The sequence below is a fragment of the Ursus maritimus genome, unplaced genomic scaffold (genome assembly GCF_017311325.1).
Source record: "Ursus maritimus isolate PB19 unplaced genomic scaffold, ASM1731132v1 scaffold_13, whole genome shotgun sequence".
NCBI classification, from domain to species: Eukaryota; Metazoa; Chordata; class Mammalia; order Carnivora; family Ursidae; genus Ursus; species Ursus maritimus.
The window spans coordinates 60309572-60335828 of NW_024423675.1; the positions used below are offsets into that span (position 1 = coordinate 60309572).

General features: G+C 44.6%; 1 protein-coding gene across 1 annotated transcript in view; it reads left to right on the forward strand.

The window, feature by feature from the left end:
* Positions 1-26257, forward strand: part of ARID1B (AT-rich interaction domain 1B) — a 426117-nt gene that overhangs the window by 339263 nt on the left and 60597 nt on the right. The window contains exon 8 of the mRNA XM_040627997.1: positions 13513-13692. Within this exon, the coding sequence (XP_040483931.1) occupies positions 13513-13692 (180 nt within the window). The remainder of the gene's footprint in view (positions 1-13512; positions 13693-26257) is intronic.

Below are 26257 nucleotides of genomic sequence, written 5' to 3' on the forward strand. Positions count from 1 at the left end.
TAGTTGTCAGAAAGTGTCCTCTTGGGGCGCCTGGGTGGCACAGCGGTTAAGCGTCTGCCTCCGGCTCAGGGCGTGATCCCGGTGTTATGGGATCGGGCCCCACATCAGGCTCCTCCGCTATGAGCCTGCTTCTTCCTCTCCCACTCCCCCTGCTTGTGTTCCCTCTCTCGCTGGCTGTCTCTATCTCTGTCAAATAAATAAATAAAATCTTAAAAAAAAAAAAAAGTGTCCTCTTACTGGACCTTTCTATTACCCTCGTGTAAAGGTGTTCTTACCATTTGTGAGCACAAGGCTATTCTCAAAAAGAGAAAATGTATCACTTTCCAAATGTACTTCTGTGTAAGTCTTTATCAGTGTGTTAAAGCATTAGTGATCGTCTGCCCCCACCCCCAGATGCAATTAATTCAGCCTCCGCTCTTAATTGAGGACCTCTTTTCTATAATCCGTGACAGACGAAAATAAAGTCAAATGGGAGGTCACATACAAGAGAGAGTATCTAGGAAGCTGTTTGTAATTTCCTCAGCCTCAGAGCTGTGCCTCTGGGCTGGATTGTGGACCCAGCCAAAGCTAGCCTAGTGAAGGAAATAACAGCATAGGGCTTGTATCAGGGTTATTGTTCCATTCCTCTTAAGTCTGCTGTCTAGAGATCTGTTCACCAAAAAGCTGGGAAAACAAATGCCACATATAATAAAAGTCGATTATATTCACTGAGGAATCATCAGTCTAAATTTTTGAATATTTTCAAAGATGCATAACCTTGTCACTTTTGCTCTATGCAACAATTTTTTTGAATTGCCAATTAAAGCTTGCTTTTAATAGTTAACCCTCATTTGTAATTGGCTCATTATTCTTCACGGAAGGTATTTGAGAACATTTAGATCTTAGGTAAATTCCACTTTGTGTATTACATGCACTAATTTATAATAACATGTTTTCTTCTGTGCCTTATGGGTCTTACCTCAGGGAAAAGACCATTGTCTGCCCAGGTTCCCAAGCCAGAAAGCTAGAAGGCATCCTTAATGCCTTTTTCTCTTCCATCTGCCCCCCACTAGTCGTGTTCTGTGAATTCTACCCCCTGCAGTGTGTTCCATGCATCCCCTCTTCTTGGTGTCCGCAGTCACGGCCCTACTCCAGGCTCCCCCTGCCCCCCGCCCCAGGTACCTTCCGTAACCTCCCAGCTCTTCTTCCTGTCTCAGCTGTGTTCCCTTCCGGTCCCCTTTCCATGCTGAGTCCGGAATGGTCTTTCCAGGCGGCTGGTTAGATTATGTGATTCCCTGCAGCCCGGGAGCCTCTTTGCATTGGAGGAAGGCTGCACTGAGGTACTTGGTTATGAGGCTCTTCTTACCCCATGCCAGCCTCCCTTTCTGGCCTCACCACTCATCACCCCTCTGCCTCTCATCTCCAGTCAGCTGAACCTCTTTTAGGATCTTTATATAAACGCTTCTCTCCGTCATTTTTGCCACCCACCTTGGCATGCCCCCCCCCGCCCGTCTTTACTGATCCTTCAGGCACTCCATAGCCTGGCCCCTGGTAAGTCTGTGAGTCCATATTTGCTGCATGAACAAATGAATGAAGCATTACCTGTCTCAGTGGTGCCCCCATAACCAGGCACCCTCCCAGTGCAGCCTGGCAGTGCTCAGGATCCATTGCCGGGATTATCCGTGGAACTCTCCCCAGCCAGAGCTCTGTGACAGTGAGGACCCGTGGCCTTGGTCAGTCTTCTACCTGCAGTGCTCGTGTAGTACATGCTTTTCCTCATTTTAATCTTCAGGGAGTTTGGAACCAGAAAACCTGGGTTTAGGTGCAGGCTTTACCACTAACTCGTTTTGTGGCCTTGGACAAGAAATTAAATCTCTGCTTCCTCTTATGTAGAGTGAGGATCAGTGTCCTTTGCATTTGTTGCATGGATCAAATGCAACCTTGTAGCCGAAGGTTATAAACTGGGAAGCCTAGGGCGCCTGGGTGGCTCCGTCGGTTGAACATCTGACTTGATTTTGGCTCAGGTCATAATTTCAGCGTTGTGAGGTCGGGCTCTGCACTGGGCATGGAGCCTGCTTAAGGTTCTCTCTCTCCCTCTCTAGAAAAAAAAAATAATAATAAATAAAATAAATTGCAAAGCCCTGTGCAAATGCTAATAATAAACATAAGCATCAGGCACAAATGATTCACGGGAGACCTGGGTTGTGAAAACCTTAAAAAGCAGTTTTTTGCTTCTTCCAGCACATAGGAACACACACAAAATTGTCTTTGCTCTCTGCACCGAAGCGGACTCTTGCAGCTAACCCTCAAAAGATTTGTGTAAGGAAAGGCCAGATATTTTGCCCCCATGTACCATCTGGGTAATCAGTCTGATCCTTCCCCGGACTCCCATTTGCCCAGTGATAGATGATGTCAGTGGCCGAGAGGGTTCCGCGGGGGTGGATGGGGAGAACATAGATGCTCGCGTCTGTGCCTCTGCATATAGGGCGCTACGGTGGCAGGGAAGGAAGAGGGAGCGATTCTGCCAGTTAACCTGATAGCAGCACAGCTGGGAGAGCACTGGGGGGCCTGGGTTACAGCCTTGAACGGGTCATTAGTTCCTGTCTTCCTCAAAGCAGTGCATGTTGTGAAGAGAAGCAGGCAGGCAAATAAACACTGGAGATATTAAAATGTAACAAGAATATTCTTTAAAATCTATTTTTCTCTCCAAATGGGAATCTGACACCTATTTGGGATGAGAAATCGCTCTGTCTGTCTTTATAGTCGGGAGACTCTCCGCTAAGGTGGTACAGCGTGTGACCATCATTTCACACATGTGGGGAAACATCTTTTATTGAACTGGCTTGAAGAAACAAGGCAGTTCTGTGAATTTTTAACAGATGCCAACGTGAAAACAAATTGTCCATGTGCCAAAGGAAAAACGTGCTTTGCTTTCCGGTGGCTCGGAAAACCTTGGGTGTTTCACTTGGTGTCCTGACCGTGCTGGAGCTTTCTGCTGGCTGAAGAGCACCTGTGATGAAGAAATCACATTTTAGTGTAATTGGTTCTGTGCTCTCTCGCTCCCCTGCATTAGCCTGGGCACTCTCGCTCTTCCTTTGCTGTGTTCTCTTTCGTGGGCAGGATGAGCTGTGGTTTGGGCTTTGTGTTTGACTCTGTGTTTTCCAACAGGATTTTAAGTCTCTTTCTTACTGACTGCTGTAGAATTTGTCGTGCTGCCCGAAGAGGACGAGGATGTACGGTGGGAGGCTTAGATCCATGTTAAAATGCCTCCCAATTTAATAGCCTGAGATTTACCATTTTTGCTTGACTATGCCTTTGACTTTGTTTCTAAATCTGTTTTGTACACTCTTCAACTTAGGGACGCATTCCCATTAGACGACCCCTTGCTCCATCAGTGACCGTCCAGAGCTGTGGCAACCTGCCGTTGCGTGTTTGGATTCGCGGAGCTTTCCGTTCTATTTTCCTCTATCTCATCTCCGCCAAATACGCCTTCTGGCCTCTTTACTTTTTATCTTAAATATAATGTTGTTCTATTTTTGAGAATTTTTGAAGTCCTTCTAAAGATATCTCCATCTTGTCCAACGAAGAGTTTTTCTTCATTCCTACAGTGTAAAAAATAGTTTGTGTTCATTTCATCTCTTATATGGAAAATCTGTTTTGTTTATAATGGTTGTGTAAATCAGTTTCTTTTAATTTTTTTTAATATGCTAAGGTTTAGATAGTAACACTGGATCTTTCCTATAAAACGATTTCTTTTTTCTAATAAGAAAATTCTATAACTTTTTTTAAAACCAGGAAAAAATATCAACTTAATAAACCGCAAATACTACAGTGCTGAAGAAAATATTCGAAAGGTCCTAAAATCTAATAATAATAAAAAGAAAGATTTTAGAAATGCTAATTCTCGATTAGACCAATTTTCTAAGATGTCAATGAGGGGATTTTTTTTTTTTAATTGAGAAAGGAAAAATGTCTCTCTGGCTTGGTCTCCAGTATTGGTCTCTATTATAGAGATCAGTAGCAGTCTTCCTAGACTTAACATTACTTACCCTGCCATGTAATAAGAATAGATTGTCTGTCTTGGAATTTTCCACTGATACTAATATAAATATCTGTAGAATAATAACCCTAAAGAAAACATTCCTTGGGGCGCCTGGGTGGCTAAGTCAGTTAAGTGTCTCCCTTCAGCTCAGGTCATGATCCCAGGGTCCCGGGATTGAGCCCCGCATGGGGCTCCCTGCTCAGCGGGGAGCCTGCTTCTCCCTCTGCCTGCCACTCCCCCTGCTTGTGCCGTGTGTGTGTGTGTGTGTGTGTGTGTCTCTCTCTCTCTCTCTGTCTCAAATGAATAAATAGAATCTTAAAAAGAAAAAAAAAGAAAGAAAACAATCCTTAACATGCAGACTGAGTGATTCCAGGTAAGATTCGGGCAGCCCTCCCTCCATTCCCATCTTTAGCTGTTGATTGGATACATAGAATATAGCTTTCAAAAAATTATCAAATTTAATTAAATATCTAAATTAACACAATGTGCCTTCGGGCAAGTTATCAGCATCTTACTAGGTGGTGGAAACAAGCCTGGCTAAGATCAGGCTTTTCTCATGTGAGCTCTAGAGCTCCATGACAGGGCCCCAGCCAAAGAGCAAGCACTATTCCCTTCTGGCCCAAGGTCTTGGGTGGTCTTCCTTATAAGTAGAAAGAGAATCATCTTCTTCTTTAACCACCCCTCCACCAACCCCCCACATGCACGCACACACGCACACGCACAGACACAGACACACACACAAACCTAATGGGTTGATTCATCCATTGGATAAATGTTTATCAAGCTAGTCATTGGTCATAGGTCCTTATAATCCAGTGGTCAACAAAAGTCAAGATCCTTGCTCTTTACCTTGAGAGTCAATTCAGGCACTTGACAGGAATCTTGATATTTCTGTCTGTCTCTCTGTATCCCTCTCTCTCGTTTCAGTGGGCAAACTCTGGGGAATCTGCCAGATCAGGAAGGATGTATGCTGAGTCTTATGCCACTCAGAGCTAATCAGTATTGTAGCTGTTGGTTGAGTGGCCTGAAACTGACAAGCTTAGCTTTTCTGAGCCAAATGACATGGCCGGCCAATTATTTCTGGAACTAGCTCTCTGGAAAAGGGCAATGCTTTCTGGAGAGTCAACTGGGTGAGGCAAGCTACCCATCAGCTCTAACTGGCTCTGTTGGAGGGGGGTGTAGAGCAGGCAGGCCCAGCACGATGACACAGAGCATGCACTACCTGGGGAAGGACATCAGGCTGTTTGCCAGGTGGCTCGCAGGGTATGGCATTTGTCACCTCGGTGAATTCGCCACGGTCCAGGGACTTGGAGCACTTTTTGGCTTTGCTGTGACGGATGGTTTGTAGGGGAGCCTGGCAAAGGGAAGATAGTTTGGAAACTTGGGAGTCATTCAGACAGGAAATAAATGGTGGGTTGTCTTAAAAATAATATGACTAATAACAGCTCTCACTTCTGGAGCCCCTGCTCTGTGTGCAGGCCCTGAGCTGCGTGTTGCTCATAATATTTTCTCATCTAATCTTAGGATGGAGGCTCACTTGTCATCCACATGTTGCAGAAAAGGAAGCAGGCTTAACTATTAACTAACTAGTGTGAAGTCCCCAACTGTGAGTGGCGAAGCCACAAGTTTACTTTGCAGCAACAGTGGAAATGGACCAAGTGAATGCACGTGGCAGATATTAGGGGAGAGAGACAACCATGCTTTCTGCTTGTTGGGCGTTCAGCTGTCAGTTATGCCTTCCTTGAAAAGCCATCTTCCTTTCCCTGGAAACAGTTCTTCGAATGTACTATGAATTGGGGAGCCAGGCCACCTCCCGTAGGAAGGTCTCCTTTTGTAAAGTAAAAGTAAATGGGCTCTGAATGAAGATGTTTTCTTACTCATTAAAAACACGTGTTTGGTTCCAGCTCTGTGCCGGCCCCTCACGTGGTCCCGAGGACACAGATGCGGAGAGAATGTGTTTGCAAGCTGCAGCACTCACGGTTTGGGGCAAAAACAGCCACATGAGCCAAGACGATGGCAGTGTGGTAACTGCTCTGCCTCGGCTCACACGCATGGTGCTTTCCCAGCGTATGAAATTCCTGCTTTTCTGGAAGGCCGAGGAGTGCCGTGGAAGAGAGCAGGAGCGGGGGCCAGGAAGGCCTGGAGTGTGGGTTGCACGGAGGCCAATGGCCTGGTGGGCACACGGTGAAACCGCATACTCAGTAGAGGACGCGGTCTAGCATTTTGTTTTCAAACTGTGCCTCCCGTTCGTGAGTTTTTAACTGAAAAAAAATGTTTTAAATATCAGAGTGCATTTCACATGACAAGGGTGGAAATTGTTTTGTGAAGCAGTGTGTGTGTGAAGCTGCGTGTGAGTATATAAACATAGGCTCACATACACACACTGGATTGTGATATAAAGTCTGTTTCTTCACCATGGATTGTGGTTAAGAATGTTTTAATACTTCGTGAGCCTCGGTGTCTTCAGAGTTGTTTTGAAGTTTAAATGAGCTAATAAACAGCAAAGCTATTAGCAGGTGTTATATGTTCATTAAATGTCAACTTATTGACGGTGAGTGGCACATTGCCTAGCACACGAGAGGTCGTCAGTAAATATTTATTAAGTGAAGAAACACACCAAGACTTGCCGTCTAAAGCAACCTGGTGCCTACGGGGAGAAAAAAGTGTCTGATCAAAACCAAGTGGGGACGCCATGACGGACCTGGAGAAACAGGTCAGGCCAAATTTGGAAGGACTCATGTGCTGGCCTAATAAGTTTGGACTTCCGTCTGTTAAGCACTCAAGAGTCAGGGACGAGTTTTTGTACAAACACGATCGACAGGTCCCTGGAGAGATGAGGAAGGACGGGATTCAGAGCATAAGGGAAGGCGCGGGCCTTGCGTGTGAGTGAAAGATCTTCTGCTGAGAGGAAAACGCAGGTCGGGGCGTGGACATGGGTGTTTCTGGGCAAGGGGGCAGGACGTCGTGAGAGCTGGTGCTGCCTTTTCCCGTGTGCTGGTCACTTGCTGGCACGTAGGAGCCGGGCAGGGGAGAAATTCAAGAAAGGGGTAAAGCATTTCACCCGGGAAAAGAGCTGGCCGGGTGAAGGTGCCCCAGCCCCTCTAGGGTTCGGCCGAATGCAGAAACTGTAGCTTCTAAGAATGCACATTGTGACATCAGCTTTGCTGGTCAGACCTGTTTTTATTAGAGTCAGGCCTCAGGTGGTCGCAGTCTGAATTGGGTCCTCCTCTTCCACCCTCGTGGCCCCGAACTTGTTTTCTTCCGTCCATATCCCCAGTCACTGCTGCGTGTCTGTCTCTAGCAGCACGCAAGCTCACGGGGGCAGAGCCTGACTCCCGGCGTGTACCCCCCTTGCCTCACCTGCTGCCCGCCGCCGGCTTCAGTGGCTTCATAAGCTGCCTTGCTCATCGTTCCCTGCTGATAGGTTTTACTTGCTCCCCAACCAAATTTTTAGTCTTTCCGAGACCAGGATCATATCTTGTACTTCTTTTCAGTGCTCTCTCATCCTCGCCACCTTCCGTGAGTGTCGGAGTCCCGTTGGAGCTCACGGGGAGAGGATGTGCCCAAGGCTGTGTGGTTGGGTTCCTAGTGTGACCGCTGAGATCGGAGCTCACACGGTGAAGGGAAGGGCTCGCGGCATCACTGCAATGCGATAGTCATGGCTTTGTCTCGTGTTTTCACAGTGGCTTTCAGTTTAGAGAAGCACTTCTGCATATGCTTTTCTTATTTGGCTCTCAGAATGATCCTGGAAGGAAGGAAGTGCTGTGACACACGTAAGAGCCCGTGGGTCCACACGGTGGGTCGTGGAGGCAGCTCCTGGCTCACATCTCGAGATTCCAAACAGATGCACTGTGTGTGTTTCCTCTTACGCTGCATCACCTTTTCTCTGAGAGTATAGCTTTCCCTCCCTCTCTCCCGCTCTTTTCCTAAAGGGCAGCTCTAATTTCTCGTATCAGAAGTACACCTCTTTTCATTTGGAACGTGGTAGTGCAAGTGTGTGTGACTGTATACACATGTCATGAAGGGCTCAGAAATAGTAAATTCATGTATATAAACCTCTGGGTTTATGGTATGGATGAAATATTTAAGTGATATTTTCGTAGGCAGTTTCTATGATTTTTCAATAAGTACTTTGTATAATGTAAATAATGATTATCTCATTTGGTACTTTATCCAAAGTTTGTATTTCCCCACGTTAGAGACTTACTTGGGGCATACAATAAATCATCCAGTAATAAAATATACTTTCATAATATATAGGAAATGAATTTTAGACTTTTGAAATTTCCCTTACTAGAAAGTTTGGTTTTCTAAATTCAGATGGCTTGTAACCAGCGAAACTTCACACCTTTTTTAAAAAGCAGCTTTATTCTCTCAGCTGTCAGTTTTTCTATTCACAAACTATGACGCAAGCTGTCGTTTTATAATAACTTTCTAAAAGAAGCAAAATACAATCAAATAAATATGTCACCATAAATAGGTAGAAAATTCTTGGTTGGAATTTGGTTTTGGGAAACATTTTAACATTTATTTCATTCAAAGCAAAGGTTAAAATCAAAACAAAGCAAGAACTATCCCAAATAAATATACATGGAAATCACAAACTTGATTAGATTTTTCCTAGGGAAAGAACTGCTGAAGGTAGAATTGAGAGCTGGAGTCAGAGTGTCCCTTAAGTACCATGCTTCCTCCTCCTCCTGGCCTCACAGGTGCCCGAACTGAAGCCGGAAAGTTCGGTTAGCTGCTGTCCTGGGCACAGCAGACACGGGAGGCCAGGACCAACAGCCAGCCCCGGTGCTCCGGTTGCCGCACGAGCTGCCCCTCTTGCTTTTCTTTTGTGAATGCGTAATAATTGTACCAGCTAATAATTATTGAAAGGCCGCTATTCCGGGCACCCCCCTGTATCATCTCATTTAATCCCCATAGCATCTCTGAAGTAGATGCAGTTGACCCTGTTTTACAGATGAGGATGAAAATAATAGACATGCGGAGTTTCTCTCTTTAGAATGAAAAGTAGAACTACTTCCTTTTTAGCTAACTTTTGTCATCACATTTTTCATCAATTTGTTTAGACTCTGGTAATATTCAATAACCTTTAGAAAATACAGTTCTGTCCATAATGGAAGCCTTTTTTGGTAGGATTACAGCTGTCATTTAACTGTGATTATATATTACAGCTCACTGTACCTGTGTCCTCACTGGTCTCCTACAGTCCTTTCTTCATGCTGCAGGTTATAACAGAATTAGCTTTCAGAAACGCAAGTCAGAGCATATCGCTTTCCTGTTAAGACCGCGGGTGGGCTATGCTACCGTTGATCTCAGTGAAGGACCACATCCCCCGCGGATAGCAGATACAGAGCTTCAGTGAGCGATATCACTGTAGCGTAATAGGAGCTGTATCTGCAAGACGAAATACTTCGTAGTCAGGACATAGAGTGACTAACAGAAAGGTGGGCAGATGATATAAATGGAAAAAAAGGAACAAAAAACAGCTACTAAGCAGAATGTTCCCCTTTACCCATGATAAGAGAAATACAGAATCAAATACAAATTATAAAACACCTCCGAAAAGATACATTGCAAACCATTGCCCTTGGCGAGGGGAACTCAGTGGTCAGAGAGAGGGACACAGTAGTTCCCCCCGCCCCACCCCCCATCGGTGGTTTCACTTTCCCAGTCTCCGCAGCCAGCCATGCTCCAGAAGCAGATGATCCTCTTGACATGATGATTCTGACCTATGTTCAGACAGTTAGTAGTATCCTCATGCTACGTCACAGCCCCTACGTCATACCCTCACACCCTCATCTCATCATGCGGGCATTTTATCATTGCACATCATCCCAGAAAGAAGAAGCGTGAGTATGGTACAAAATATCGAGAGAAAGAGAGACCACATTCATACAGATTTTATTACAGTATTTTGTTGTAATTGTTCTGTTCCATGTTAGTTATTGCTGTTCCTCTCTTACTGTGCCCAGTTTAGGAACTAAACTTTATCATAGGTGTGTTTGCATAGGAAAAAGCATAGTATACGTAGGGTTCTGTACTATCCGCAGCTTCAGGCATGCACTGGGGGTCCTGGAACGTACCCCCCCCCCGCCCCCGCAAGTAAAGGGAGACAACTGTATGCATATGTTCCTAAACGTTTGTATCGTATTTTGAATTTGTAGACAGTTACACAGGTACTAGAGTAACATGGATCCCACATAGTTAAATAAACAACAAATGGATGAAAACTAGCTTGTGCATTCTAGCTAGAAAGTATGTCTGCATAGGTGGGGTGTTCAGGAGTTGAAAGGTATCCGTGGCTCTTCGTAAAGCAGGAAAGTGGGATCCAGTCCCTTGTCTGTACCACATTTTAGAGCGCCGAACACTTTCACGTGTCATTCTGGTTGATCTTAACGCAACCTCATCTTCATTTTAAGATGTGGAAACTGAGGCTCAGATAAATTAAGATGTGCCTAAGGTCTCACAGCTAGTTCAATCAATATACACCATAAGATGGTTCTTTATGTATCTGTCTCCCCGAGTAGATGCGGAGCTAGTGACGCAGACAAGACCATCATCTAGGCCTCGTGTTCCCAATTGACCACCGTCAGTGATTTTAGCTCAGAAGGGAGTCGGGCACGTGATGTCGCCTTCTGCTTTCATTGTCTTGGGGATACGTGGAAAGAGAGCAGTCTCACCAAGAACATAAAACAAGATTTCAGGAAGCTCTTGTAGGTGGTGCCGTTGCAGAAGTGATACACAGAAAAGAGTAGCTTTACGATTTTCACTTCCGGAGAAGGAGAGTGGATCCCATTCCCCGTAGAACCTTGTCTCTGACTTGTGGAATTTGACTCTGGGACATATTGCATTGAATTCGCTTTAATTGTCTACCTCTTCTGGAATCTTTTCACAAACCTGATTTTCTGCAAAATGCCACTGATGAATGAGATAATTCAAGTGGAACGTGGCATATGTATTTTTAAGGACTGAGTAAGTAGTCAGAAATGAAATAACTTGCCAGGTAAGAATTCTTAGAACTCATTTGAACAAACCTTAAGCCTATTAAGTGTCCCAGAGGCAGCAATAACCCAAGGATGTACTGCTTTATCAGAGGTTCTAAATTCTTCAGCATGGAGACTTTCATGGTTGAAGTGAAATTTCATGCCCAAAAAAAGGACCTGTGTTATTTTCTTTAACTAATGAAGAAGACAGCAGTCACACTCTAAAAGAAAGAAAGACAAACCCACACAATCTGTATGAAATTTAAACACATTTTTTATTAAACAGGACCCTATATGAAACTCTTGAGAATTTTATAGGAAAGCTTAGATAAATATTTCATGAAACAGCTTAAGGTGCAATCATTTATAGTCATTTTAGTGCACTGATTTCTGTTTGTTTTCAGATTTGAAAAAGCAAACATTTTCTATGATGAATTATATCTGGGAGCTGCCAATTGAGCCCAATTTCATAAGACTTATCTTTATAAATAAATGGAATAAGATAATAAGGAACAGCTCTACTTACTTATATTTTCTATCTCTTTAAACAGAAGCAACGGTGAAAGATCTTTTTTTTTCCTAACTAAAATATAAACCATGGCCTTTATAAATGTCCAACCTCGTTTATCCCCCTCAGTTGAAGCCAACTTGAGATCTGAGTATCATCTTCCCTCCAGCTGCCTCAGTAGACTCTCTTTGGCCACTACTGCCCTAGGTTCTCTGGAAGAAACCAGCTCCCTCTACGCTCTGCAGCATACTAGAGCCTTCGCCTGACATGTGAGAACTCTCACCGGCCCGAACTCCTGGGTTCTGGGAGTTGTTATTCAAACTGCCCTTCCTTAGTATGCTAGTTGGGTGATGTTAGCTTTTTCTTAGAGACGCATCTTGATTTGGGGTGCTCTGTCTCCATGAGCCTCTCACAGCTCATTCTACATGCTCACTTTTATTTGCCCGAACTACTGATGGTGTGGGTGTACCTTGACATGATGGTCCTGCATCATTTAAGGATGGATTTTCTTTATCCATTTGGACAACTAGCTGTTGTGCACCGCGGTCTGTGGGGGGCGTGAAGAATTTAATATTCGTTCAGTAAATAGTTAGCTACCATGTGCCAGACCCCCCGCTGCCGCTGTAGGACGCAGCGGTGGGACAGACCCGATCCTTGCCCTCACAGAGCTGAGGTTTTAGTGGGGAGAGGAAGGCTAAGTGAGTCCCAAATACGGTAAAATGATGGCAGGTTATGAGAAGCGCTATGAAGAAACACCTGTGAGAAACGGCCAGGGTGGCGTGGCCACAGGGCGGGCAGCCCCCGAAGGGGCTTGGAGGTGAGAGGAAATCAGCAGGTGGAAGAGCACTGTCAGGAAGGGGGCAGGAGGGAATGATGCTTTGTTGATGTTACTTGCAAGGAGCCACAGGACACGGAGTTAGAGTGGAATGGCAACGCCTGACCACAGAGGACACCACAGGCCGTGGTCAGAGGTTTGCATTTGGTTCCCAGGCTCGCTGGAAGCCTTGAGGGGTTTGGTGCGGGAAAGATATGGTCTAATTTCCTTTTTTTCTTCCTGAAAGATGATTCTGGCAACTTTGTGAAAGTGAAGCGAAAGGAGCAAAGTGGGGAGTGGGTGGTGGTTGAGGCTGAGAAAACTGAGTAGAGCGCGGGGTGGCGGGAAGGAAGATGGTAGCAGGCCAGGCTTCTGCAGGAGTGGAAGTAGGGCAGAGCTGAGAGACATTCCAGAAGCACAGGCAACAGGATGGGCACACACCTGGGGAACAAGGGGAGGGAGGAGGGAACCGCGGGAGTCAGGGGTTTCTGACAGGAGCGTCTGGGTGAGTGCTGGTGCCACTGGTAGAGACGGGGAGACCCCAGCCATGGTAGGTTTGCGGGAGGAAGTTAGAGTTCTGTTTTGGAATAACAGAAACTGCTCCAAACCTGCCCTTTATTCACAGTATACCTATAAGGGGTGGTATGAGCCAGGGTTCATGGGTCTGCCCCGCTCAAGTAGGTGTCGACCTGAACGATCTGCTCAGGAGATCAGGGGGCAGAGCAGTTCCAAGCAGGGTAGTGGCCTGACCTTGAGAAGAGAGTGGGATATTTAGGCGGCCGGAGACGTGCATCCCAGAGATCGGACGCAGGGGCTCTGAGGGGGCACACACAACATGTCCAGCCTGGCAGGAATGGAAGGCTGGCAGTGTAAAGGGGTCCTGGGTGTTACTGTTGCTTTTTGTAGGGACCTCATCTCCAAAAGAGGTTAAGCTTCCTTGCCTCTTCTCTCTCTTCTCCTTTCCCTAGTTCAAGCCCACGATCCACTGGGTTCCCAGGAACTCTAATGGGCTTTCAGAGTTAGGACTGGGGGAGGCCCAGGGGCCCCCCCAGATCCCCCACTTTAGATGTCTCTTTAGGGGAGTCTCACGGCACCCCGTCTTCTCCCCATCCACCTTCCACACAATTCCATGTCCATTTTGTCACCTGCACTTATATATTTCCATTTATTTCCCACCTAGGTTTTATGGCAGGCACACAAAGAAACCCTCAGATGTCTCAGTATGGACCTCAACAGACAGGACCATCCATGTCGCCTCATCCTTCTCCTGGAGGTCAGATGCATCCTGGGATCAGTAGCTTTCAGCAGAGTAACTCAAGTGGGGCTTACGGTCCACAGATGAGCCAGTACGGACCACAAGGTAAACGTTTCTCAAGAATGCATTGCAGTAGGTTATAGAAGGTCTGTGAGTATGTTAGTCCTTCAAGGTCTTAATATCATAAACACCTTTTAAGTTCCCATTATTTGTTACCTGACAGATCTGTGAAGTTAATGCAAACCCAGTCCTTCGGTTGCCCATAGCGATGGGAAGAATAATTATAGCAAGTATTCATTAAGCATTCATGCATCAGACACTCTGGTAAATGCTGCTTCATATGTGTGTTACTAATAAAGGAGTAAATCCGTTTCTGTGATGTAGTTTGAAATAGACACAGGCCTCGTCCTCAAAAAGTTTCTGATTGAAAACTTGGGTTTCATTATGTTGAATTCTGATTGTGTCCCCTGTCTGCCTCTCACTATCTTTGTAACAATGTGCTCAGCACTCAGAAGGTTGTTGTCTCATGACATCCACTCCCAGTTTGTCTCCAAAGTTCTGTGTCCAGTAAAGAGTAGCTCTCGTTTTCTCAGTCAGTCCCAGTCTTACTCTGTGAAGACAGAACAAAGCCTGAAATGGACATGTCTTTCAAAAAGAAAGATAAGGGGGCACCTGGCTGGCTCAGGTGGTGGAGCAGGCAACTCTTGACCTCGGGGCTGTGAGTTCGAGCCCCACGTGGGATGTAGAGATTACTTAAAAATAAAGTCTTTAAAAAAACAAACAAAAAACGGAAGATAAGGCAAGCGTGGAAAGATAATGGAGCCATGCCCACTCGCACTGTTTACAGTCTGCCTTCCTGGAAGCTGATGTATGTTTTGTCATGTACATGGAGGATCCTTTTATCAAGGTTTTTAACCCGATATTGTTTTTTCTAAGACACCTTGGGCAGTAAGGCATTTGAATTTCGCACCTTCTTTATGTTTTGTTTATTCAAATTAGACATTAATGGATAATTTACAGAGAATGAGATAATCTGGCACAATTCCCAGAGTTTCCTCAAAAATATCAGGAATATTCTAAGTGAAGATGATGAATGCCCACTAGGAACCTGTAGTAAAACAACAGCCAAGTCACGTGTCCTCCGGTTCAGTCAGGTCTGCTTTTCTGAAGACATTTGCGTGTGTAGCAGGCCACTGAGCTCTGCCGAGGTGCGTGGAGCGTCTCCAGCCATGGAGCAAGCAGCTCACAAGGAGAGAGCGATCCTCTGAGAAGGCCTTGGCACCTTCGCGGCTTTTCACCCGGTGTTCCTTAGGGAAGCTTCTCTATTTATAGAACTTCACAGTCTGAAAATGGAGTTATCAGTGTGTTTGTCTTGTTCTTAAAGATTCTTTCTGAAAGATCATCAGCACCTTCAATCTTCCCAACATCACACGGTCTCCTTGCCTCGAGTTGCTTTACTGTTTTACATCCCAGCCCTTTCTTTTGCTGGGAAAACTATATCAGAACCCCCAAAACAAAACCCTGTGCTTGGCCCCTTCCTGCCTTCGTCCGTACATGGAGTGGATGTATTCTCTGTGTTTTGCTTGATTCCCTTTACACCATGTCATTATGGCTTTCTGTGATACTAGCTCCAGTAAACCCTAGGAATTTAGGTCCCCCCTGACAGTAGCAACGTGCCCTGCTCTGTGGCAGCCCCAGAGGCTGTGACATGGAGACGTTTGTCACTGCGTGGAGGCAGGTCAGTGAGGCGCTCAGGTGTAAGCATCACTGCCCACGGGACCTGTCCGGCGGGTGTCTTCAAAACTGGGTTTCTTTGGGGTGCCTGGATGGCTCAGTCGTTAAGCGTCTGCCTTCGGCTCAGGGCGTGATTCCAGGGTCCTGGGATCGAGCCCCGCATCGGGCTCCCTGCTCCCCCGGGAGCCTGCTTCTTCCTCTCCCACTCCCCCTGCTTGTGTTCCCTCTCTCGCTGGCTGTCTCTCTCTCTCTCTGTCAAATAAATAAATAAATAAAATCTTAAAAAAAAAAAAAGGGGGGTTTCTTTGACCCTCGTGAAAAGGAGAAAACTTCAGTGCAAGTTAGAAAAGCAGTTTGTACGTTGTGATATACACAGAAAATGGGGACTTGGGCTCAGAATGTAATTGGAGACAAGGTCAGATCTGTTCTCAGAATTGGGAGTGGCTAAAGTTCTGGGACTTAACCGCTAAAACTCACAAGAGCTTCGTGTAATCTTCAAAATTGGTCTGTCTTCTCTTAAATAATTCACTCTTGCAACCTCATCCTCCGCTGTTCTCAGAATAGGGAAGATAGAACCTTGACTATCTGATGAGTCTTTTGTGAACAGTTAAGAAAGCGCTTACGCTATCGGAGTTAATAGCAGGAAAGGCCATTTCTATAGAATGGATTTCTTTTCCGAATAAAACCCTCAGTTTTCCGGAGTAATTGAACGTTAAGATTCATAATTTAAGAGCACTGAACCTGTGAGGGTTCTCATCCAAACTGCTATATGTCCTTGGAAAATTACTTGCTCTTTGGGAATTACTTTTCCTCTAGAAAATGAGAACATTTGATCATGTTACTTGGGAATTTGCTTCCAGTTCTAATGTTCTACTGTCTAAATCTTGCTTCAACTCCACAGCCTTTTATCAATGCCACCCGCTGGATCCACTGTATAACCTTTTGGTTATATAAAGGGATTTCTTCTAAGGCAAAAACACTGAGTTTAGGTTGATATTCGAAACCATTTAGAATAAGGAGGATAATTTGCATACTCAACACTTTCTAACTTTGAAAGTATGAGTAGCCTGCACCTGTCCTATCTGCCACTTCTTCTCCGCAGTGACCTTTCGCACACATCCACTCTGAGGTTCGTGTCCTCCTGGGTCCCTTGACTGGCTCCCAGTGCTGCGTGCTTAAAATTAGCATCCTGGTACTCTGTGTTCAACTCAGAATGGTTTGCCTTTCCTCCTTGTGTTCTCCTCCAGCAAGCACGAAACCACAGGAAACGAACGCTTGTAATATATTGTTCAAGTCAACAAAAGTGTCCTTACTTTTGCGTTTCTCTCTTCGTTGATCCTTTCAAGCATGACACAAATGAAGTATTTTTTTTCTTCCTCCTCTTAATTAACAACATACTCAACTTAGTAGTAAAACATTCAGCTTACAATTTTGTGTTACATGTTTTAAGGTCTCTGAAAAGAATCACTTGTGTTGACCCACAGAGGCCATTATTAGTCCCATCTTCTGTTTCCGTTCCAAACTAGATGACTTTCTTCTGGGTTCGTTTTGTTTTTAAGAGATCTCAGAGGAAGATATCTTACAATCTTTTTTTAAGCCTTTCCACTATCAGGAATGGCTTCTCCAAAATTGTTATTAGTAATAACAATCAACATTTATTACTGTGTCCTGGGTCCTGTTTGAGTTGTTTTTTTGTTTTGTTTTATTAATAGATTTTATTTATTTACTTATTTGAGAGAGAGAGAGCAGGGGCAGGAACAGAGGGAGAATCCCAAGTCAACTCCCTGCTGAACACGGAGCCTGACACGGGGCTCGCTCTCTCAACCCCGAGATCACGACCTAAGCCGAAATCAAGAGTCAGACGTGCAACTGGCTGAGCCACCCAGGTGCCCCTGAAGTGTTTTCCATAGACCAACTCAGTGGCTGCTCACAACAGGCTCTGTGATAGGTACCAGTATGATTCCAGTTGGCAGATGAAGACACTGACGCGTGCAGCACGTAAATAGCTTCACCAGGATGCACAGCGGTCATGCCAGGATTCACATTCAGGCAGACTTGCCCGTTTTCTTTATTAATGGGAAGCTGTGATGTTATCCCCATTTTCCAAATGAGCAGGGTAAGTAATTGACCCCCAGTCCCACAGCTAGTAAGTGTTAGAGCCAGGGTTCAAACCGAAGGAGATTTCAGAGGCCACTCACATGGTCCCATGCCTCCCTCCTTGCTGGTTCATTCATTCAGTGAGCCACTGGGGAGGCAAAAGACAAACTACTTGCCTTCAAGGAACAAGGAACATTTTGGGGGTACAGACTTAGAAATACATCAAAGATGCTAGACACGAAGAAAAAAAGTTTCTATGAAGTTAAGAAGGAGATTTTTAGAAATACTGTAAAATCTGAATTATTGAATATGCAAATGGAATGAATCCAATCTAAATGTGTGAAAATGTTTAATTGCAGTATATTTTATGAAATCGTACTTTCTACCTTCAAGCAAGTGCATGTAGTAACTACCCCTACAAAGGGTTTCCAAGTAGGGCCGTAGAGACTTGCTTTAATAAATAGAAAAGAGTTTTGTAATTGACATGTTAATTATTAATGAATTTGGGGGAAAGAGAGCTGAAACAAATTTCACCTTTTATAGCCTTTATATTTCTTGTTTTTGTGTTCTCTAGAACGGTGTCTGTCACACTGACCCCGAATATTTTTTGCGTATTTGTCACTAACTGCAGAAAATGGGCATATAGCCTTAATTTTGCTATAAAGAAGCAGTATTACCGTGGGCAACTAAGTAATTGTGCGCGTAGATTCCCCTCAGTTCTCACTCACTCGCATGAGAGGGTCTGGACCACCACATGCGGCTGCTGTATGCTGATGCAGCCCTGAGTTTATGCCGTAATTTGTATAGTGTGTGCCTTAGGAAGCAGGGAACTTTTCAGTAGGTGAGTCTGGTGAGACTTTTTATTTCTTTTCTTTTCCAAGATTTAATTATTTATTTGAGAGACAGCAAGCGCGCATGCACGTGCATGCATGCGCACAGGGCGGGGACGGGGGCAGAGGGAGAGAATCTCTAGCAGACTCCTCGCTGAGTGCAGAGCCGACACGGGGCTCGATCCCAGGACCCTGGGATCATGATCTGAGCCGAAACCAGGAGTTAGACTCTTAACCAACTGAGCCACCCAGGCACCCTGAGACTTTTATTTCTAAATTACTTGATAAAAGGTATTTTTTCCAGAGTTTGAAAGGGTTTTTTTTTTCTAAAATAGACGCCTTCTGAAATATTCCTTCTCCCTTCATTAAAATACATTTCTCAATGAATTCAGAAAACTCCAAATCATACCTAGTTGAAATATGCAGTTCCAAAATAGTGAATCACACATTAATAATGTTACAACTATTTCAGTTGAAGAGGAACAACATGTAAGTATCACTTGTTGGCGGCCCCCTAGCTACTTGAGAGTACCTTATAGGCCCATGACATCCTTGGTGTCACCATGACCGAGGATTTCAGTCTCTACTGTTATAAGTCCCGAATCTCAGTCTTATTATTGAATTAAGCTCAATTCAGCCTCTCTTCAACAGAGGTGAGATGCGTCTGGCCCATGAATTCATGTTTCCCCTGGACAGTGCTCCATACCGACCACATCCTGTTCTTTGGCTTTCCAGAGGCTGCTTTCTGTGCAGCTCACTCCCTGTTCAGTTAACTCATTTTTTTTCCCCTTGAAACCAGTTGTGATACACATGACAAATGTATAGCCTCCTCTTACGTATTACTGTAGACTTATCTCATAGTTAAATCAGCAGCCCTAGGCAAGTGTCAGTTCTATGTTCTGTATTTTTGCTGTTAAAGAAATATTCCAAATGTCTATCTCACTAATACTGGGAAAAAGACAGAAATTGAAGTAGGTCATTTTATAGCAAAAGATTGTTAATGCAGTCTTCTTTTGATGTTCAAATTTAGTTTTCACGTTATGAGATTTAAGCATGATTTTTCCTTAACAGACCGATAACCATCACAATTTTATCAAAACCCAGGAATTTAGGAAGGAGTGAAGAAAATTTAAAAGTACCAAACAACTTAAAATTTTAAAAAGGAAAAAAAACCCCATAAAGCTGCTTTAATTTTGCCCAGTGCGAAACTCTCCCCTTGCTGATGAAAACCAACAGCCAGCACTCAAGAGCGCGGCCATTCACTCGCCTCGCTCAAGAAGCATGTCCTTGTGACATCGTCTGGTGGGCTGTCGCTCTGCGACAGGTCTTGGTCGTGACAATCCTGGACGGCACTAGAAATACAGGGTGTGGACATTCAGCTTTACTTGACAATCTTAGCAAGGTGCCTTTTCCTAGGGCTCATAGCTTGGCCATTTTTTCAAATGTTTGAAAAGAAACGGCCTTATTGAATGACAAATGGGTGAGGGTCCCTCAGTCCTCAGGGGAAGCAGGTCAGAGTTCTCCCTCCAGGCAGCGCTGTCCCCACGCAGGCATGCACAGAGCATAGCGACTGTGGAGCCCAGGGAGGACAGAGGTGCCCAGGCAATGCCTGACAGCCGTGACTCTGAGACTCGTTCATTTCTTACCGTACAGATTTTACTGTTTTACAGTAAATTTTGCTATTGAGCTGAGGTAATACCTTTTACATTTTTTAATGTCAATGCTTCCTTCTACTCTGAGAAATAAATTTGAATATCTGTGCCTGATGAAAGTAAAATTAGACATATGATGCAATATATAAAAAAATTTCACTGATGAAAAAGTTACTAATATTGGAACAGTTTCTCTCTATTCCTGGAAAGGTTGTATTTATTGACTGTCCGGTCCAACAGTAGTTACAGTATCATTATTTTTTTCCCCACAGCAACCACATGAGACAGTAATCTTGTATTATACCCTTTTTACAGATGAGAAAACTGAACTTGGGAGTGACAAGTGGCTTTCTGAAGGTCACACATAGCAGATGGTTATACCCCTTCTCCTTGAGGGCCTGTGCTCTCTTCCACACTCACCGCCCTGAAGTCAGGTGCTGGCTGACGGTGCCCATACGTCCCCTGGGCCTGTATGATGTCAGCCTCCATGACAGTTGTTGCTCTGAAGATGCACTTCTTCCTGAGAGGCCGCCAGCATGCACACAGCTCCCTGCTCCAGAGTGGCTCTCCCCAGTCACCTTGGCAGGGACGCCTCCCCTGGCCACTCTGTGTAAATCTCCCTTTGTGTTTCTTGAGGGCACCCATGACATGGCCTAGACTTCTTTGCCTATCTCTTGCCCCCAGAATGTCAGCTCTTTGCCCTCGTTTGCTGCTGAACCCCCAGCCGTTAGCACAGGGCTAGCATGTAAGAGGCCCTTAAGAACTATTTCTGAGAGAGATGAGGGTGGAGAATTCCAGAAACACTGGTACCTTTCCAACCCTATCTTGATGCTTCACGGGGTTGGGGTTGACGACTCAATGCTTAAGAATTATCTTCGGGAGGTGAAACGAAGGATCTTTTTTGTCTCTTTCTCTCTGGGCTTCTATATTCTCTGGACGAAGCTTGCGTTATTGTATAATTAAACTTTTGAAGGGGTCCGTTTATGTAACATCTGGAAAGAACTACCAAAAGTGAGCCTCTGACGCCGTACTGTAAGGTAGTTGGCCTTCCCCCCTCTAGTCCAAGCTTTGTGCAATATGATTCTTTCTCTTACATTGTGAAGACTTTTTAAAATGCATGTTGATCTAGGGAAGATAGGGTGCCATAAATATCAATTCCAAAAACAAATTCTCTCCATTCCCACAAATAGTAGGATTTAAGGCAACTGAAGGTAAGTGAGCTTTCATTTTGAACCTACATTTGTGGTCTTCATATCTACTCAATCATTTTCCCTCCAAAGTAGTATCTAAAAGACCGACATTGTCTCATCAGCCTGTGTAGAAAGCTGGAATTGGAAGGTTTTTGAAATATAACTTTTTTTTTTTTTAACACAGAAAGGATCTTACTGAAATATGCTAACCAGCAAATAAACATGTGAAAAATGCTCAAAATCATTCTTTGTTAGGGAAATGAAAATTACAGCCACAATGACATCCACTCCACACCTACTAGAATGGCTCATTTTTTTTAAATTGACAATATCAAGGATGTCGAGTGGTTTGAACTCATACGTTTTTTTTAAACTCATATATTTTTTGCTAGAGTTTCTTTTAAAGTCAAACATGCACTTACCCTACAACCTGGCACTCTCGTTTCTCCTGCCAAGAGAAATGAAACCTATGTCCACACAAAGATCTGTGTGCAAATGTTAGCAGCTTTGTTCGTAATTGCCAAAAACTGGAAACAACTCAAATGTCCACAGAATTGAATGCTACTCAGCAACAAAAGGGAATAAGCCACTGATGTGTGCAGTGAGGTGGGTGAATTTCAAAAGCGTGATGTTAAGGGGAAGGAGCCAGACACAAAAGACTACGTACTGTATGACTGTATATGACATTGGGGAGAAGGCAAAACTGTAGGAAGAGAAAGCAGATCAGTGGTTCCCACGGGTGGGGGTGAGGTTGACCACAAACCGGCAGTTTTTTGTCATGATAGAAATATCCCACGTCGTGGTGATTTATCAGGACGTGTAGGATTGTTCGTGTATGTAGATGCTGTCTCTATAAACATGACCTGAAATCCCGTTATGGAGTAGACAGCTATAAGAAGTGGTAAACATGATTAACTGAACAACAAGGTAGATGCCTATTTAGCCCTAATTCACAAACATATTTATCATAATATATAGCTAATTAATCCATTTTATTTTTTCCTGTTCTGGGTAAAGTGTCTGGTCTGTGATTTGGGTGCCATTTTGCCCTCCACAGCCTGGAGGAATAATATGGAGCCTTGCGTGTAGAAGTGATTCTTAACTAATTGTTGAATGATGACACTGAGAAGCAAAACTTCCTATGTGAGTGGAAACACTTAATAGTTCAATAAAAGCAGGAAGCTTGGAGTATTGATTATAACTAGCAAAGTTAAACATTCCAGAGTCAGGTACAGAATTTTTTGTGATCCTCCTAGAACAGTAATGGTGACTCGAGTAGAGTCTAGCTCATGCCTCCTCCTCTATGTGGTGCTTGAATATACCTCCTGGTGGGTTGAAATCTGAATTTATTTGGTGACCGATTTTCCGAAGCTGGTGTGCCAAGATGAACCCACTTGAAAACTGTGGGCTCTCGGACTTGGCTGCAAGACCCGTCCAGCTGAGGTGGGCTGGCCCGGCATCTGCTGCCTTCATTGTGCTTAATGCTGGTTCCATCTGTTTTCTGTCAGAGCTAGTGCCAACAAATTACTAATCTATTAGAGAAACATGGAAATAAGATTGCACTTCTCATTCCTGGCTTTTCCTCTCATATTTTGCTTGGCTTTCATGTTTGGTTTTTGTTTATTTGGGGGAGAAAGATATGTTATCGAGTAGGCAAAGGGGGGGCATTAATCATTTTTCACTCCTTCCACACATTCTTTAAACGATTATGGGGTAAGATCATCAGTTATGCATGTTGTTGACAGCATTATGATTGGTGATGATGATGGTGGCAGCTCTTGTTCATTAGGGGACTCTGGGCTCGGCGCTCTACTAGGCCCTTTGTACCTAGTCCCTGTTCCCGTCCTTACTTTACAGATGGCAAAACTGATGTTCAGACAGGTTAAGTAACTTATCCAAGGTCATGCCGCTATTCAGACCCACATTCTAGAGCCTGCACTTTGTCCATCGCTGCCTCTTAAGCCATTTAAAGCCTTTAGAAAGCATTTCTATCCAGGCATGTGAGTTTAATGAGGAAAGTCTTTAGCGTTTCAAGGAGAAGAAAAGGGGACTTTGTATTTCTTCTCCCAAATAGAGGCCTCTATAATTAGAACATATTCCCTTGACGTGTGCTTTTGAGTGCCAATTCATGGAATCAACCCAACTGATTGAGGAAAATGAGATTGGGAGCCCAGCACTCAATGGGCCTTTCTAAGCACAAGTGCTTGCGTGCGTGTCTGGGTGTGCATGGTGGTGGTGCTCTCACGCCGACCCCGCCCGGCCGCAGAATGCCGCCTGCTGTAGGAAGACCAGCTGCGGAACTGAGCAAAGCCATTGAAACGCGGCTCTTCCCTTAGCATCCACCGTGAGTGGGAGGGTGAAGTAGGGTCCAGGGTAACCGAACATCTCAGTCATTTCTTTCCTTTGTGTTCATTAAAATACAGCTCCTGACTGCCTGTTAGAGCCAAAGTGCTAGAACCCGGGGTGACAGAGTTTCTCTGATCCACCCGTAAGCAGAGTTCCACAAAATCAGGAACTTTCTTCTCTAACACAACTACACTGTGGGCCTCGTCTGCCATAACCATGTCAAAACACTTGTTTTCTAAAACAAGATTAAAGTGTTATTTCATTTCCTTCGAAAGCAAAGGGCACATATGTTTTCGCTGAATCAGGTTTCTTAACAAATGAGTCACTTACCAAGTGCTGGGGGAGGGCAAGAGCTAGTAATCGAACGAATATGTGAATTAATTTCATTTGCATTCAAACTGTGAATGAGTTTATTTATTTTTAATAGAAGCAAGAGCCAAAAAAGAGTACTGTGTTCCCTGATGCTATCAGACTCTCTGGAAGCCAGGGCATGCGAGGTCAGGGAGGCTGGAGAAAAGTCTTAACTCTGCTCGCAGAGAAGCGTTCTGAGGCCTGTGCTCTGCGAAGGCGTGGGAAGAGGCGGGCCAGCAGCCTGCCCGCCGCGCTGTGTCCCTCACAAGCCGGGGAAGCATAAGGTGCCCTTTCCACCGTGATGGTGTGACAGGAAGACAGACGGGCACCTTATGTGTGGTCCTTTGGGGTGGAGGATTCCAAAACAACTGAAGAACTTTTTATAAAGAACTTTGAAACTGATCAACAGTGAATGGCTTACCTTTTACTTGGAAACAGTGTCAGTTCGATTATTTCCACAAAGGCAGAGCATTTGGTTACGAAAAGGCAGTTTAAGTTTGAGGAGCTGTCCCTAAAAGACTGACTCACTTTGACCTGGGTGGTACCTGAGGCCGCTGATATCACACCTCTCCTGTTCCTGCTAGTCTCTTTTGTTTTCCCTTCCATTTCCAGTTCCTGAAATTGCTAGTGCCTCGCTCTGTTGTCATTTCCCTTTAGGCTTTCGGAAGACATTCATGGTCAAAAAAGTGCTGCTGTAACAAGTCCCTTTCTGTGCTGGTGGAGCACTGTATTAGTTTGTCCTAAGATTGGGCCAGCAGATTATGGCTCACTTTGGCCCACCACCTGTGTTTGTAAATAAAGTTTTATTGGAACACAGGCACTCTCATTTGTGTATGGAGTACCTCTGGCCACATCGGGGCCATGGTGACAGTTTAGTTGAGACCAACTGGCCCATATAGCCTAAAATATTTATCATCCAGCCCTTTACAGAAATTGTGTCGGCCCATGGTCCATGTGAATGGTGACCTTCCTACCACCTGCAACAAATAGCACACTTCATGGACACCCAGCTAAGAAAGCTCACGTGATGCACACAACAGAGAGCAAGTACCCAGTCTGTGTCGAAAAGTCCACGGACCTCTTGTAGATTTATCGGTGATGCAGCTTTACATGTGTGGACTTAAGGAAACCTGGCTTTACAGTTGTGATGATATGTCACATAAGTATGGTTTCTTCGTAAGCACTTGAGAGACCACTCGGTAGTGTCATGACTCGGACTCTGAAACACACACAGATCACCTGAGTGCGAACCATGCCTTCTCTGCTTAGTAGGCACGTGACCTTGAGACAAGCCCCTTAACGTCCTGTGCCTCAGGTTTCTCATCTCTAGAAGTAGGATCGTGATAACAGAGGCCTCTTAGGCTCGAAACAAGGATTAAATGAGTTAATACAAAGAATTTTGGAATTGAGCTTAGCACATAGTAAATATTAAGTGTTTGCTTTTATTATTGTTACTAATCAAATCCAATTTCTGCTGGAAAACCTAGAGAAACTCCTCCTTATCTTCAAAATGAACCCTTCACTTGGCCTGGAACACAAGGCCCTGTTGAACCTGACCTCTTCCCCCAGGGGGCCCCCGCACACAGCCGCACGAAGCGCATCACTGACCTGTCCTGAATTTGCTCTCTGGCTGGCTGTGCCGTGTGTGCTGTCCTGTCTTCTGCTTTACTCGCCACCCAGAAGCCTAACCCCTCCCATTTTCACGCACATGTTTGCAATACTTTACATACATAATGTCCTTTAAACCTAGCAAAGACCCCTCAAGTAGACCGTATTAGAGGGGATTATCTTTGCTTTATGGAGGAGAGGATGAAACAGAGGAGAACAAGTTAAGATCTTGTAGACAGTATGTGCAGAACTTTCACTCGGTGCCAGCTCTCCCGGGTCCCAGGGCCTGCCCACCCACAGGCTCCTGAGGTCGCAGCCCAGCAAAGGAATCTTCCCTGAACTCCCCTACCGCGCTGACCCCTGTCCCCTCAAGCAGACTTACTCTTGCACTTTTCTTTCTTTTTTTGCTTTTATACTTTTTCTTGTCTTATCCCTGCTACTCCAGCTCATACACCACATGCACACGTACGCACACGTACACACACGCGCACACACGGTGAGCTTCTTGTGCGGGAATTGCTTTGTATTTAACTTTATATCCCCTACAATGGTTATGCTATTTTGACAAGGAGATTCTTCCAGAAAGCGGTAAGGATTGGTTGAGAAACACTAATCCTTATTCTACAAATGATGTTTACATTCATTTTATTTCAATAGTCATTTGTGGGAAGGCAAGGCAGCATGTTTTATTGGTTAATTACGTGGGTCCCAGAATCCTTTTGCTTGAGCTTGAATCCTAACCTATGAGCCGTTGATTTTCTTCATTTGTAAATGGAATCATGGTCATTTATATGTATTTCATATGGTTATTGGAGAAATGAACGAAATCATTGACGCAAAGCACTTAACCCCACATGTCATA